Raw genomic sequence first — 14276 nt, forward strand, 5'->3', positions numbered from 1 at the left:
CTGTGGTCTAGATTTGTATGGCCCCACCTGGAAGTCCAAGGACTCTATGCAAAATGCTAAAGTAACAGCAGAGAATTCCTGTTGCAAAGTCCTCACCACTTAGGCAGGAAACATGTACAAAAAGAAGGGGGAAATGTGTACAGGTGATGCCACTCTACTACCAAGTATCACGGTTTAAAGCCAAAGGAGTCCAGGCATTCGACATTGTTCTCAAAGCCTCAGCCCTGAAACAACTCCTAAATGAAATCAGGTTTTTCTTTGGGCAGAGGAAGGGCTCTGAAAAGTCATCTCTGTGCCTCCAAGCTGCCAAAAGGCAATTCAGAAATCATTTTTAGGCTTGGATGTTTGCATCAACTACCTGATTTCTGATTAATTGGCTCTGGCAATACTATGAAAATCAAGCTCAGGCAGGGCTAGTGATGAGAGAGATCTGAACTCAGGCTCACAGAATCCCAGTCTAAACTTAAGGCAACAGTTATACACAGTATGAGTTTTTCCAGCTACAGGTAAGTAGCTGGCTACCCATACTTTAAACATCTCCACTTGAGTACTCCCTGCTTGCTACATATTTTATTTTGCAAAACAGCCTCACTAAAAAAAAATAATTCACTTTGGACATCCGTACTTTGACTGGCAAAAGAGGAGAGGGATGAAGCCACATTCCTTATCTACCACAGGCATTCTGCATTACGATGTTTGAGTGGGCACTGGTCAGGTTTTGAAGAAGAGCAGAACAGCAGTGGGATAAGTCAGAAAAGCAGTGGATTAAGAAACAGGAGTAGGTTAAAGTTACTTAAGAACTGCCAAAGGCATTTAAATGAAATACTGGCAAGCAAACATTTTTAAGCACAGGTAAGTTCCCTTGTGCCACTAAGTTGTGGCTGAATCAGCAATGGCAGGAGAGAATATTTCAGTGGTACAAACCACTGAAGAAGTCAAAGCCAGTGACTTCTACACAGACTGAGATGGTCTTGCACACAGGCAGACCCCCAGGGGTCCTTGTACACTCCTTGTACTGCAGGGTCCTTGTACACTCCTTGGGAAGTGCACACTGAAAGAAAAGGTGCAGTCGAGGTTACTACAATGTTCAAGGCAAAGCAAGTAATTCCACCACAACTGAAAGAGCACATTCAGAAATCCACAGCAAGGAGACCACAGAATTAGGTCACCCAACTGATTCAAGCTGCAACCTGCTCATAAATACGAGTCTGACCCAGACAAGTCTCTCTTATCTAACTGTTTCACAGGTGAAAGCAAACATCTGAGTTAGTAGGATGCAATTTGCTTGCGGTAGGAAAAAGCAACTGCTTTAATAAACAGGAGTAGAAGTCTGTACGATCGAGCACCCGCAAATCCAGAACCTCCACAACAGCTGTATGAAAAGTCATATTAACACCTAAACTCTAACCTTCTCAGCCACAACCTGGAGGACACTTGTACCACTTATTTGGGTCGGTTAGGATGATTCCTAACCTTCAACGAAAAATACAGACAGCAATTAATAAAAAAAACCACTCAGCCATCATGAGAATTAAAACTTTTATTAGTGTATTCACATATTAGGCAAATGCAACACGCATGAAGCTTATTTCTTAGGTTCACAAGTTCTACCAATACATTAGTCTACTGGTAAAACTAGCACAAACTGGTAACTGCTTTGCCAATTTTTGAAAGGTGTCTGGCCCACTTTTTCAAGGCTTGATTTTTGGTATTGCTTCTATGTCATTATGGCATAAAAATATCCATCACTATCATCAATTTATTCAAGTGATTAAAAGCTGTAACACTGGCCACATTTTTGTTCTCAAAGCTAAGTTATCACTAGCTGCACTTACAAAGTACAGTACTAGTGTAATGGATGAAACAATGGGAAAAACAGACAAAGGCAATCCTGCTACTGCCACGATAACAAAAGAATGACAGACAGCTAGATCACAAGATTGTTAGTAAGATGTGTATTTTTCAAGTTCATAATAACCCTTCTATACAGTGTCCCATCCCATCCCCAGCCCAGACTTATTTGTAGAATATATTTCAGAATATTTTTTAATATGGTGCTGCTGTAGTGTCCAAAGGTTCACAATAACATGCACTGTCATGAAGAACCTAGAAAGTCCTCCTTCGCTGGTCATACCTCAGCAACCACTATCCTAGAGGTTTTGCAGAAGCAACTACTTTTAATAACAAGGCCCATTATGACATAATGAATGCGTGTGATCTGGTGTGTAAGTAAGCTACACAAAGCCACTCAGATCAGAAATTTAAATTCTGTTACTGAAATATGTTAAGAAGCTGCATCTATTTAAAAACCTAAATAAAAGAGTCTAGTTTACCCTGGGAAAGGATTTTTCAAAGGTATTTGGCTCCGGAAACTAAACCCCATTATTTTTAGTGACATCTGTTCAATGAAAAAATACAGATGTAAGGGGTAAGCCAATAACCTTGTGTACTTAATCCAGTATCATATGCTATGGTAAATTCTCACTCCATGAGAAAAAAAAATCCCACTGATTTCAATGATTTAAGGTACAAAGAGTCCCAAATTACAACACTGCCAGCAATAGTGCTGGCACCAGATGCATCAACTCAGGTGGGTAGGGAAAAGTAGACTCCTAGTGTAATGGATACTTGGAATTTATAATATGAATTCATTTTAGGCCCTATTAAGTATATAAAGTGTCTTAAGATTTCACAGAGGAATCTCAAGACATTTCTTTCCCTTCCAATGGAGGGATTTTCTTTTTCTTTAAGAAGGCAGCAAAAAGTTAAGCTTTTCTACAAGGAAAGTCTGCTTTTTATGTTTAGGACTACTCAAAAACCTGCTTATATAAAAAAATATAAAAGAATAAGGGAGTAGAGTCTTGGAATCTTATGACATATTTGCCCCAATCAAAAAACCAAACGACTATTTATGGGAATAAAATGTAGAACAGCACAATACTGTGATATTTGAGATCATGATACATTATCTGTACGTATACTTAGCTATTCATGTTATTGATAAACCATTAGGACACTCAATTATATACCCAATAAAAACACCATTAAAGAATCTTTAAAATTGTTGCTTCTTTCTGAAGAAGGCTTTTCTATACACTAAATTTTCATCTAGTATCAGAGTATAGGAAACAGAATCCACAAGGTGCTTTAACTGATGAGACCTCAAGTGCTGTTTTTCTTTTTTTTTCTTTCCTTTTTTTTTTTAGCCTTTTTTTTTTTTTTCGTTTTTTAAAAACCTTTTTTGGATAGTAAACAGTTCATGGGGACCACACACAAATACTACGACAGAGGAGCTGTTATATTAAGTCTGTTGTTTGGACTCGATGTTTAGCCCACTGGTGAGGAAGGAGATTTAGGACATGCTGGAGCAGCGAACTGAAGGGGAGCCCATCTGAGTCAGTACTTTGTCCAGCCACTGTAGAGGTCCATTCAGATGAAGTTCAATCCAGCAAGGAGTGCTTGTTACCGTTTGGCGCCTAGAAAACAAAGAAACAGGGAAGTGGGAAGTCAGAAAGCAGCTGTGGCTGCCATAAAATTCTCCACTGTGTGATCGAGTATGTTATCTTTTTGTGTAGTAGATATGTGTGGAAACAATCTGCAACCATTACCAAAACTGTTACTAAACTTTTTTTAGTCTTTGAAGAAAAAAAAAAAGAAAACCCTCCAAAATTCGAAAACGCTCCCACATCTGTAAGACACATCAATAATTACACGCTTGTCCTAATACATCAAGAACACTCCACTCTGGAGAATAACAGCAGTATTTGCTTCCAGGGCCACACCAAGAGCCTACTTGCAAAAAGAAATTCAGACAGAATTGTCCAGCTGATGCAGTGTTCACATCACAGACACCTGTGTGCAGCTGTTATCTCAACCTTCAGAGAGTCTGCATGCATAAATGGGTTTGAATTCTGTAGACAACTACTGAGAAATACGGAATAGAAACCCTTGGCTCTGTGCTGTCAGCGTGGCCAAAGAGCACAATCCTGTGGTGATCTTAAGGTCTGGCTTTTCGGAGCAAATGGCACAGTAAATGTGTAAGGAAACTGGGAGATGTTGTCAGAAACACGACATCAAAACACAGTGTGTGGTTATCCTGTGCTAACTGATGGTATCTCAAAGGAACACCAAACCTTATGTCTGATTTCCTGTGATCTTACACTTCTACATATGTTTTGTACTGTAACATCCTCACACAAACAATTTAAGTAAAAATTACATTTCTCTTGTCTTCTATACTAACTTGCCTATAATTTTCCACATAGAAGCCCTTAATAAGACACCATGTAGCGAGCCTCAGTAAAGCTGCAGGACTGACAACCATAAAAGCTTCATTCACTCTCCCATATATCCTTGTTTCAGAGACCTGTTATTCAAAAATCTTCCTTCTCATCTCCAAAGTAAAGAAATCAGAATTGGACATAGTCTGCCTGAAAAATCCTGTTATTTCACTGTACTCACTCCAGGCATGGGAGTTTTCCCTAACTAGACTGGCAAGACTACTGTTGCTAAGCCAGTTTTTCCTAGTAATTCCAGCTATCCCAAGATTCAAAGGCAGCAGATTAGTCAGACACAAACCCAGCCCCTTCAGTTTTACTGTTGGCACTGCAGCCCTTTGCTTTAAGGAAAGCTGTTTATATAAACAGAGGAACTGAAAAGGCAGAAAGATTAAACCAGGGAGAAGACTGATTTCAAAAATTTCACATTTTCTAGGAGAAGACAGCAGCTGAGGACTGTGCTCTCTCAGCACTCAACAAAACAGTTATCTTAGCCCCAAATGCCTATGCCAGAACAAAGTGATACAACAGAAAAACAATCTAAACCACAGGAAATATAATTCCATTTAGTCTTGAATCCTCTCCCAAAGAAGGAAGTTCATTATTCCACTGCTGTCAACTCCCCTATGATGTGTTTCACAACACACTTCCTCAAAATTTTATAACTGGTTCTGTTCAACAGCCCTGGCTTTGCACTACACTGGCAAAAACTGATAAAATAGTGACAGCCTCTGAGCAACCATCTCAAAGCTAAAAACTCAGCCTCTCCTACCCACGGATTTCCAGTTCATTTATCACTAATTACACCTCTACTGAACTTTCTTCAGAAGATGATGCTAGACCTGGACAGCTTCTGTGCCACCGTGAACATCTGAACTTCTACGATCCTCAATTCAAACCAACATGTAACAAGCCAAAAGCTGTAAGCTATTTTGCCTACCAAGCTTATAAAATGTATCAGCTTGCCGTACCTGCACGTTTATGCACATATGCCTAAAGTGCAAGTAATGCTTTGGCTCTGCCCAAGCCTGTTCTATGAGAAATGTTTTTTCACATAATAATGAAACACGGAAGTTTTAACAAGAATGATGGGTTTTTACAGTGCTTGCTGGTCCGTTTTGACAAGTCAGACTACATTCATTTAAATTCAAGGTTGTGTTTGCTGGAGCCACCTCTTCTTGCTTTAATCCCAACTCAGCATAATTTACAAGTTTTGTGCATCAATAATTTATTAGCATCATCTTAAACAGAGATGCAAAGAAACTAGTTCAGCATTATGTCAGTAATCAGTTTCTGTGCTATTTTGGCAGTGTTTCCACTGCAGCTTTTTCAATCCTATGGTGTATGAACAGTTTATAGGCTAATAACCAACATTCTCCCTCCTTTGAAACAACTTGACCAAGAGTTCTAACCCAGCACTTACACTCCATTCACTTCAAGCTGCCTCCATGTAATGTGACTGATTAAGCCTTTCTTCTGTTCAGATTAGAATGCTGTATTTAATTATGCCTAAGTGTATACATACTCCTTCAGAGCCAAACCCAATAGCTCTTTAAACCTGAGCCAGATTTTTTCTTGTGCACCTCTTCCTAACACAGAGGTACCAATTTATTCCATTACTCAAATTTCTCATTTCATCTAATTAGACTATTACAAAATTGGCTTCATTTAGCTGAGAAACCTCCCCCACACACCGACACTAATGTATACATGTATGTATTTCAAGAGCAGATAAAGCAATCAAACCCTCCAGATTCAGTGGAACCTATATGCCATTATTCAACTTCACAAAGGATATAGATTAAAAAAAAAATCATTATGTATTGCATTAGGGTATTGATATGCCAGACTTCATTCTTTCAGTGGACAATTTCTAGAGAGGTTTAAGGGATTTGTTTAAAACCACATCTCTAGCTCTCCAAAATAATGAAATCTTTGAAACTGCTCTGTTAGAAGTCAATTACTTTTCTTCCTGAATTCCCATACTACATTAAAAACAGGCACTGTCCTCAACTACAGCTCTCAGTTTGTGCTAATAGAGAATACAATTGGAATCTATTCAAAAGCATCTAAAACGCTATTTTTTCCACTCAAAGGACTGTTTTTAGAAGTTTTACTACACAAACACAGTCGTCTTACTCCTGCAAAGTTTTTTCCACTACAAGTTCCAAAATATTTGCCACCCCTTAAGTGCGTGCTCTCCAGCAATTTCGTTCTGCAAGAGGCACTCCCAGTGACTCCAAGTCTTCCCGTTGGGTACCATCAAACCCCATCCCGCACCACAACCTAAGGAACTCACACTACACTCGGAACAGACTGATTGTGTGTTCAAATGTCAAAATGACTGTATGTCTAACAATCAGCAAATAATCTGACAGCACAAGCTGTGAAACTTCTAGGTCTTGTCAGGGATTTCACCATAACATGCAAGCCAGCAGGACTGAGCAAGGGAACAGAACTTTGACGACATTCCTTGCTCAACAGTTGGCTTCAGTGCAGCACTAAAATCAGTTTATGGACTTCATAACTTAGCAGTTCCATAGATGAGGAGGAGAAAAAGGAAAATATGGGTTCAATCTGCAGACAGCATACCCACAATAGCACTGAGAAGCCTCTTATGTATGGCTTTCAAGCCAGACAGAAATACTATGTTAGTGAAAGAACAAAAATGATTAACACTAAAAGCAAAGAGGTTTTTCTCTTACCTGTACTCAGCCCCCCATCCTTTAACAAAGCTCATTCTTATGGTACACATTCTAGTAAGCTGATAAACTGCTTCAAAGCCCTGATTCACAGACTGAGCCAGAAGAGCAGCGAATTCTTGGTTATTAAAGATTTTTAGATTGCATCCTATAAAGAAAAAAAAGTCAAAAAAGGTGCAGTCAGTGAACACTTGTGTTTGCTCCACAGAAGCCCAAAACTATGCAGAAATTATGAAAAGGAAAGCAAATGTCGTCCAGCGAATACCTTCACTGGGTATTTTCCCACGAGACCTTTGTGAGGCTACTAACCTGGTGGAATTTTGCACACAGTTGCAGGATGCCAGCCATATCTTTGATTACAGTTGGGGCTCTGAACAAAAATCGCACTATCACTTAGGCACTCAGCAAAAACTTCTCCACCAATGTAATAGAGACGCACTCCCCTCCCTGTAGCAAAAGTCACAGGTACTCTAGTTATGATATGACCCAAGCAGATTAGGAAACAAGGGAGTATTTTTTTTCAGAGAAGGCCAAGTTTTTTCCTCACAACAGAAACAGAAATCAATTATCCCCAGGACCTCACTGCTGTGCTGACAGCTGTAGCAGGAGCAGAACACAATTAACTTGCATTTTTCTCCCACAAACGCACAATATTTGGAGGAGAAGAAGAATAAATTTGGTCAAAAGTGAGACAGAATTTTCTACCCATATGATGGCTTGTAACCAAATCCAAGCTCAGAAGCAGTGTTCATTAAAACAGAATTAAAACTTGTGCTAATATTAAAGCATTGTATGTGAAGCAGGACAGGCCACTGTGGCAAAAAAGGAAAACACAAGTATACCACTTCAACACTCTCTGCTTACATGCACCCACACTATTTCACAACCCACTGCATACCCCTGTGTTGCTTTATCGAAAACAATAGGACTTCATTTAGCCCTATTACAAAAAAATAACCATAAGAAATCATATTGTCCACTTTTAAATTCTTATTTTGTTCTCTTTCTGAGACTGGAAAACAGATCTGTATAGGTTTTTAGTAGCAGAAGGTAAATAACGTGCAATTGATCTCCCAAAGAAAACTATTTATAATTAACAGATCCTTCAAAGGCCACAGTTTCCATTGCCCTTTTTTCTTTCAAACAATTCTTCAACAAAATGTGAGCTGCTCCATTAAAGAGTGAGAGCTCATTACATTTTTGGTTTTCCTCATCATTGATCATTTTGACCAGTCATCAGCACAGGCACAGTCTAGGTTTCTGCACATTTAAAATCTTATTAGACAAGCATTTGGATTTGGCATTAGGATTTGGCACACAGGGAGTCAAAAGGTTCCACTAAAGAGGTTGAAATTTTACTGAAAGTAAAAACACAAAAGGTTTTGTCAATGTTGCTAATAAAAGAATCCATGAAAAAAAAAAAAAGAGATAGTTTACTGAAGAACCTAAAGCCAAGACAGTGCATTGTGGAAAACAACATTCTTTGATTAACCATTACAAAGGAAATCTTAATCATGTCAGAACAGTGTGTTATTTCAATGGCAGCTTTTCTCATTTCAGAGAAGAATTCAAGAAGTACTACCAATATCCATTCTGCATGTTATAAACTAGAATAAACTAAGCAACATGTTAATATTTCGTATTTAAAGCTTAGATTTCAATTATAAGCAACTCTTACTATAAATGCTGCCCAGCTCAGAGAGGTCCAACAAGGAGCCTTAAAGGCAAAAACCTGCCTCGTGGGATGCTTTGGTGCACCATCTTTTTCCACAAGGCAAGAACAGCAACACGAGGAACAGAAATCTCACACAGCTGAGTGGCTTCCCCCTGTGCTGCCTGATGCCTGAGAGCTTTGTGACCGCTGCTGCCAACAGTTTAGGGGCTACTGATTGAAGAAAGGCAGCCTCTTTCAGCTCCAGCCATCGCTACATCTCCTCCCAATTCCAACTGGCTTCGGTAGCCGAAGCTGCTACAATTTCAGAAGTTGTGAGCTCTGTGTCTTTCCACTTTTGTCCTCAGCCAGAGAGGCCAAACTTTCCTTGGCAAGCCCTGAGAGGGAATGTTGATGTCTGGCAGCACAAGGGTGAAAGGAACCCAACACACATCCTACCTGGATCGTTCCAGATAAATTAGCCGACAAAATGAAATTAGACAGTTAAAAGATCAGAGATCTTCACCTATATGTCGTCTTGTCATTTCCACCGTAGCATTTCTGTTTACATTGGAAAGCAGACCTAGACAAAATCGCTCAGAATTTGATGGATCTGTAAAGCCATCTACGGTCAGGGAAGGTTGGGACGCGTGGAAGGTTTCTCCCACTCTTTGATTCAATTCATAATATGCTATTGAACACCAAAATGCAGGCTCCGAGTAAGTAACTGGTTGCAAGTCTAAAATAAAAAAAAATTTATAAAAACCCAAGCTTAACACAGAATTAGAGGTTGAAAGTAGATCTATCTTCCCTGCTATTTGTCTCTCCCAGAAATGACAGCAGTAGTCTCCCCTCAAACTACTCCTATTATGTTTTGCTTGCTGTCCTTTTTACCTACCCCAGTAAACAGAATGGAATTCAATCTTCCACACAAGGGAAGGAGGAGGGGGAGAAGGGGTGATCTAATCTGACCACAGCTCATTTAGTTCAGTACTTGCATTTTGCTCGGCAAAATGATTAAGCTAATAGTGCACTGAGCGCCAGACGTTGAGACATTCCTGTTGCCTTTCTGTAACTTGCAAACATTTTGGCAGCGTAAAAGAAAAGATTAAACTATCAAACACTGAACAACAGAAAGGAAAAAATAATATGAAAATTCTGTTCTCTTGCATTACACTAGATCTTATACTGTCTCTTTATCTAAAAGTAGTTCTAAGCTCCTTCTACTCTCCCTTGCTAGAGCCCAGTATCTTCCCTGTGCATCTTCAACTTTTCCTGTGCTGCTTCCCCTTCTTACCCACCCTAAATACTTACTCAGCATTCTGAACAGCATTTTCCTGTCACATCCTGTCACCATTCCTTAAACAAACCCAGGGCAATCTGATCTTCCTGAGGCATTTATACAGACACACAGCAATGGCACCTGATCAAAGCAGGTGGGCAACTAATGTGGGAGCAACAACTGTGCTGCAGTCAGAGGTGAAACAGTGCATGAGAAGAGCAGCAGAAGAGAGACAGCAAGTCTGGACAGCACTATGGACAGGCAAACATCCTCTAAACTACTTATTTTATAAATGCTGTTCCTGCACACACAACATCTCTCTCTCTCTTTGCTAGGAGCTCAAAAGTTACCAAAATAGAGCAGTTGTTAACAAGTTATTAACCCAGCCCTATTATATTTAACATCAGGAAGCCAACCCAACAGTCACCTCTTAATACAACTCTTAATTTCTTAAAGTACATTTTCACTTTTAAAGTAATTATAACTATATAATGAAGAGTCATCACACACAGAGAAATAATTATAAGTATTTCCAGCTTACCCAGACTGTGATTAACTGGAGAGAGAGTACTAGGAGACAGCTCTGCTGGAGATCCTGTTGAAGCAATACAGATAGTTCCAGAGCAAATGGATTTTGTTATTTCAGCTGGTAGGCACAACCATTATCTACACCACTTTTACATTGAAATTTTTCAGAATAAGAAACCTCAGAAATCCTACAACCAGTTTTCTGGAATATCACACACTTACTCTGAATTAAGATTTCATTCAATTTTCCAGATTTCTGGGAACCCCTCCTTGTAAAGACTCAATTAACTTAGTGTTGTATTTGGCAGAGCTCTCCCTTCAAGCACACTGTGACCATTATTTATGCACTTCTCCAGTGAGAAGGTAGTGACTTCCCAAATTCTGTGAAACAAAAGCTAAGAAAGAGTGCATGACACAAGCAAGATATTGCCTTTCTGTTTTCATAAGCAGAAGGTTTATCTTGGAAACAAGAAGGCTTAGGGGTGACCTAATGTGGCCTTCCAGTAGCTGAAGGGAGCCTGCAAGAAAGATGGAGAGGGACTGTTTACAAGAGCAGGTAGTGACAGGACAAGGGGGAATGGCTTCACACTGAAAGAGGAGAGATTTAGATTAGGTATTAGGAAAAAAAAATCTTTACTGTGAGGGTGGTGAGGCCCTGGCACAGGTTGCTCAGAGAAGCTGTGGCTGCTCCTGGATCCCTGGAAGTGTCCAAGGCCAGGTTGGACTGGAGCAACTTGGTCCAGTGAAAGGTGTTCCTGCCCATGGCAGAGGGGTTGGAACAAGATGGTCTTTAAAATCCCTTCCAACCCAAACCATTCTGTGATTTTATGATTCTGGGATCTCCAGAAAAGAACAACCTACATTTGCGCATTTGAGGAAATTATTCTTTTCCAGAAGGAGGAAGTTAAAAACTCAGAAAAACATGAACCCTCCAACACAATTTGCACACTAAAATGCAAAATACAGAGAGGCTTTCATAGAAACATTCCCACAATGACTGCTTATGTCAGGCTGTTTTAATTAAGGTACCTATTGTCACAAAGCGGGAAAATATTGCAGTTCTTACAGAAACTGGTGCAGTTGATTCCAACTAACTAAAAATGGTTGCTAGAATTAGCTAATCAAGCACACCCGAGTCTGCCGGCACACAGCAGGAGGTTCTGATCCAGCACATTAACTGTGCTTTGTCCAAGTCTAAGGTCAACCACATTCTGTAGAAACCCTTTCACACAAAGGCTCAAATGCTTAATGTTTCTACAGCTTTTTCCACAGAGCTTTACCTACAAGAAAACCTCCCGAAACAAAGCAAAAGTGATAAGGTTGTCAGAGACAGGTTCTCAAAACACAGATTGTCTGCAACCTGTTTATTAGGCCAACAGACGTTTTGCTTCAATGAAGCTGTTTACTAGGGAATAGTTGAAACCAATTAACTATTAAAATCTATTTTAAGGATTTCTGGCAAAGATTTAATTAGAACTTGTATACTTCTGTTATGTAACAAATGTGATGTACTTAATACAGCTCAGAACGTTTTAAAAGCATTTCCCTAGCAAAAAACTATTTTGTTCATGAAAGACTGAAAGTGGTATTTTAAACAGGTTGTTCAGAGGAAAACTGCCATCACCTTTTGGGCTGAATTCGTGCTCCTACGCAGAGGGATCACAGCTAGTAATCCAAAGCCTTGCAAGTAGTAAGAAATAAATGTTACCTGTATCCATGCTTTGGTTCAACTGCTGGTCACTTGTTTCTCCATCTTCACTGATATATCCTGGAGGAGGTGTTTCTGTAAAAAAAAAAGAAAAACACACTGACTGCTTGAAAGACTGGGGAAATTTCTGTAAGACTAAACACTTGGTGTTTTTGTCATCACATGTTCATGAGCTCCACGATACCGGAACACTGAATCAGAATGTCCCTTTTTCCTTTCAGCAGGACTTCAAACACACTACCTGCCTTATTTCCATGTAAAATGTATCTTCTCTTGTATGCCAGTCAATTGCTCAAATATATATAATTAACAGACAACCCTTGTTTGTTCCATTTAAGACAAGACACAGTCACCACAATGAGTAACAATTTTGCAATTGTGATCAACAGCTTTCATATGTAGTAGAATTACAAATGAAAAAAACCATCTGGTGGCTTCCACAAAAAAATAACATGAGCTATCTTTATGTAGTATAACCATCAGATCAGATACCCTCCTACACCTAACTGAAATTGTTAAAGATTTATTTTTCAGTTCAGTCCCCAAATCTATCTTTCTTCAACACCCAACAGTTGATTTCTCTCATTTATAATAACCATATTAACTAGTTACACTGCACAAGCTCTATCATTATTATTACTACTACTTCTAAGCTCTATTAAAACCATCAGCTATTCTTTCAACTAGCTTTCTTTAAAGACAGTTACATAGAACAAAGTAAACTCAGTACCAACTCTGAAGCATTCTGATACCAGAAACTGTGTCTAATTCCACAGAAATATCTTCAAACCCAGGAGACTGTGCCTGTTCCTCTTCTCCATTCAAAATGCTCTTTGTAATCCAGATAATGAGTTAACCAACTGCCTTTCAGGAAATAATTTTCTTTGAACTGGGCAAATGTCTTTTCCTCCATATTAAAGGCAAACCCTGGATTTCTTCAGTGAAAGTGTTTGAAGCTAACTATCTCTACAATCACCTTAGAATTGTCTCTGAAACTTCCCGGGATTAAACACTTTTAATTACATTATTACCAAACAATAGAAATTTAAAGATAAAACCTTTTTGCTTAAGAAGTAAAATAAAATCATATCAAATATCATGACTAAGATGTACAGCAATACAGCAAGATCAGAAGGAAGTCAGCAAGAGGAAACTAGATTAAGTCAGTTGATTAAATTAAAATGAACTGAGAGAATTTAATCTTGGATTCATTCTGTAAAACGAGTGTGCTAAATATAGATGTGACAAAATTCAAGTGAGAAATTAAAAGGGCGATTAAGGAAAATCTTCACTAGAAAGAAGTGTGATAACAAAAATCATACCCATTTTGAACATTTTTACAGAATCCATTGTGACAAAGTGGACTCCACCCTTGTCCAAATCATTTGCTGTAGTCAAACCCACAGCCATGGTAAAAGGTCAATACCCATTTCCAGTCCAACCCACGCCTCCTGTTTCCAGTTGCTAGTCTAGGCTCTTTGGCACAGATTATTTTCCATGTCCACCTAGTACTAAGAATAGTTTGGGGTCAGAGGTTGAGCACCACCACAGCTGGAAATAAAAGCGCCGGTGTGGCATTAAAAATTTCCAGTAGAGCTTGAGTGCTGCCAGGAGTGTGGAGACAATGCAGCTCAGCACATCCACAACCTGGAAGGGAACACGCAGCTCCCAAAGGCCACCCTGTACTTTTGTCATTACCTGGGCCCAGCTGCAGGTGAAACCAACTTCTACCAACCTCTCTTGTAGATCAAGCACTGACACAGCACTGGAGTGCAAAGCTACCACAGCTGGTCTGACCTGCCGCTAAGGAGAAAGGTTCTCTGAAGAAGGCTAAGGCACACAAGACTTATCAAAGCCTGGCTAAGTGTTCAAGATTAAGTCAGCAAGGTCAAATAAAGCAAGATTCCATGATATGAACACAAGAGGAGGGTGCCAGTGACAAAGAGAAGGAGGTAAGGTGTGGTTAGCTGCATAAACATTTGAAGATCATGTGAATACTCACAATCACCTTGAACAAACTCCCTGCATATAACTACTTTAGCTCGTTTCCATAGCACTGGATTTGCAGTGGCTTTCCAGTAAGTTGTTTACAAGTGCTATCAAAAGCCCTCAGATCGAGTCAAAAAGG

At 39.4% G+C, this 14276-nt stretch overlaps 1 protein-coding gene across 3 annotated transcripts in view; it reads right to left on the reverse strand.

Annotated features, from left to right (window-relative positions):
• Nucleotides 1–1522: 1522 nt before the first annotated feature.
• SMAD2 (SMAD family member 2) overlaps nucleotides 1523–14276 on the reverse strand; it is a 49504-nt gene continuing 36750 nt past the window's right edge. For all 3 annotated transcript variants that reach the window (XM_027671639.1, XM_027671637.1, XM_027671638.1), the window contains 6 exons: nucleotides 12149–12223; nucleotides 10454–10507; nucleotides 9157–9369; nucleotides 7289–7426; nucleotides 6983–7127; nucleotides 1523–3476 (listed from right to left, as the gene is read on the reverse strand). In XM_027671639.1, coding sequence (XP_027527440.1) covers nucleotides 3353–3476; nucleotides 6983–7127; nucleotides 7289–7426; nucleotides 9157–9369; nucleotides 10454–10507; nucleotides 12149–12223 — 749 coding nt within the window. In that variant the 3' untranslated portion in view covers nucleotides 1523–3352. The remainder of the gene's footprint in view (nucleotides 3477–6982; nucleotides 7128–7288; nucleotides 7427–9156; nucleotides 9370–10453; nucleotides 10508–12148; nucleotides 12224–14276) is intronic.

The sequence above is a fragment of the Neopelma chrysocephalum genome, unplaced genomic scaffold (assembly GCF_003984885.1).
Source record: "Neopelma chrysocephalum unplaced genomic scaffold, ASM398488v2 Primary Assembly neopelma1_97116, whole genome shotgun sequence".
In the NCBI taxonomy this organism is placed as follows: Eukaryota; Metazoa; Chordata; class Aves; order Passeriformes; family Pipridae; genus Neopelma; species Neopelma chrysocephalum.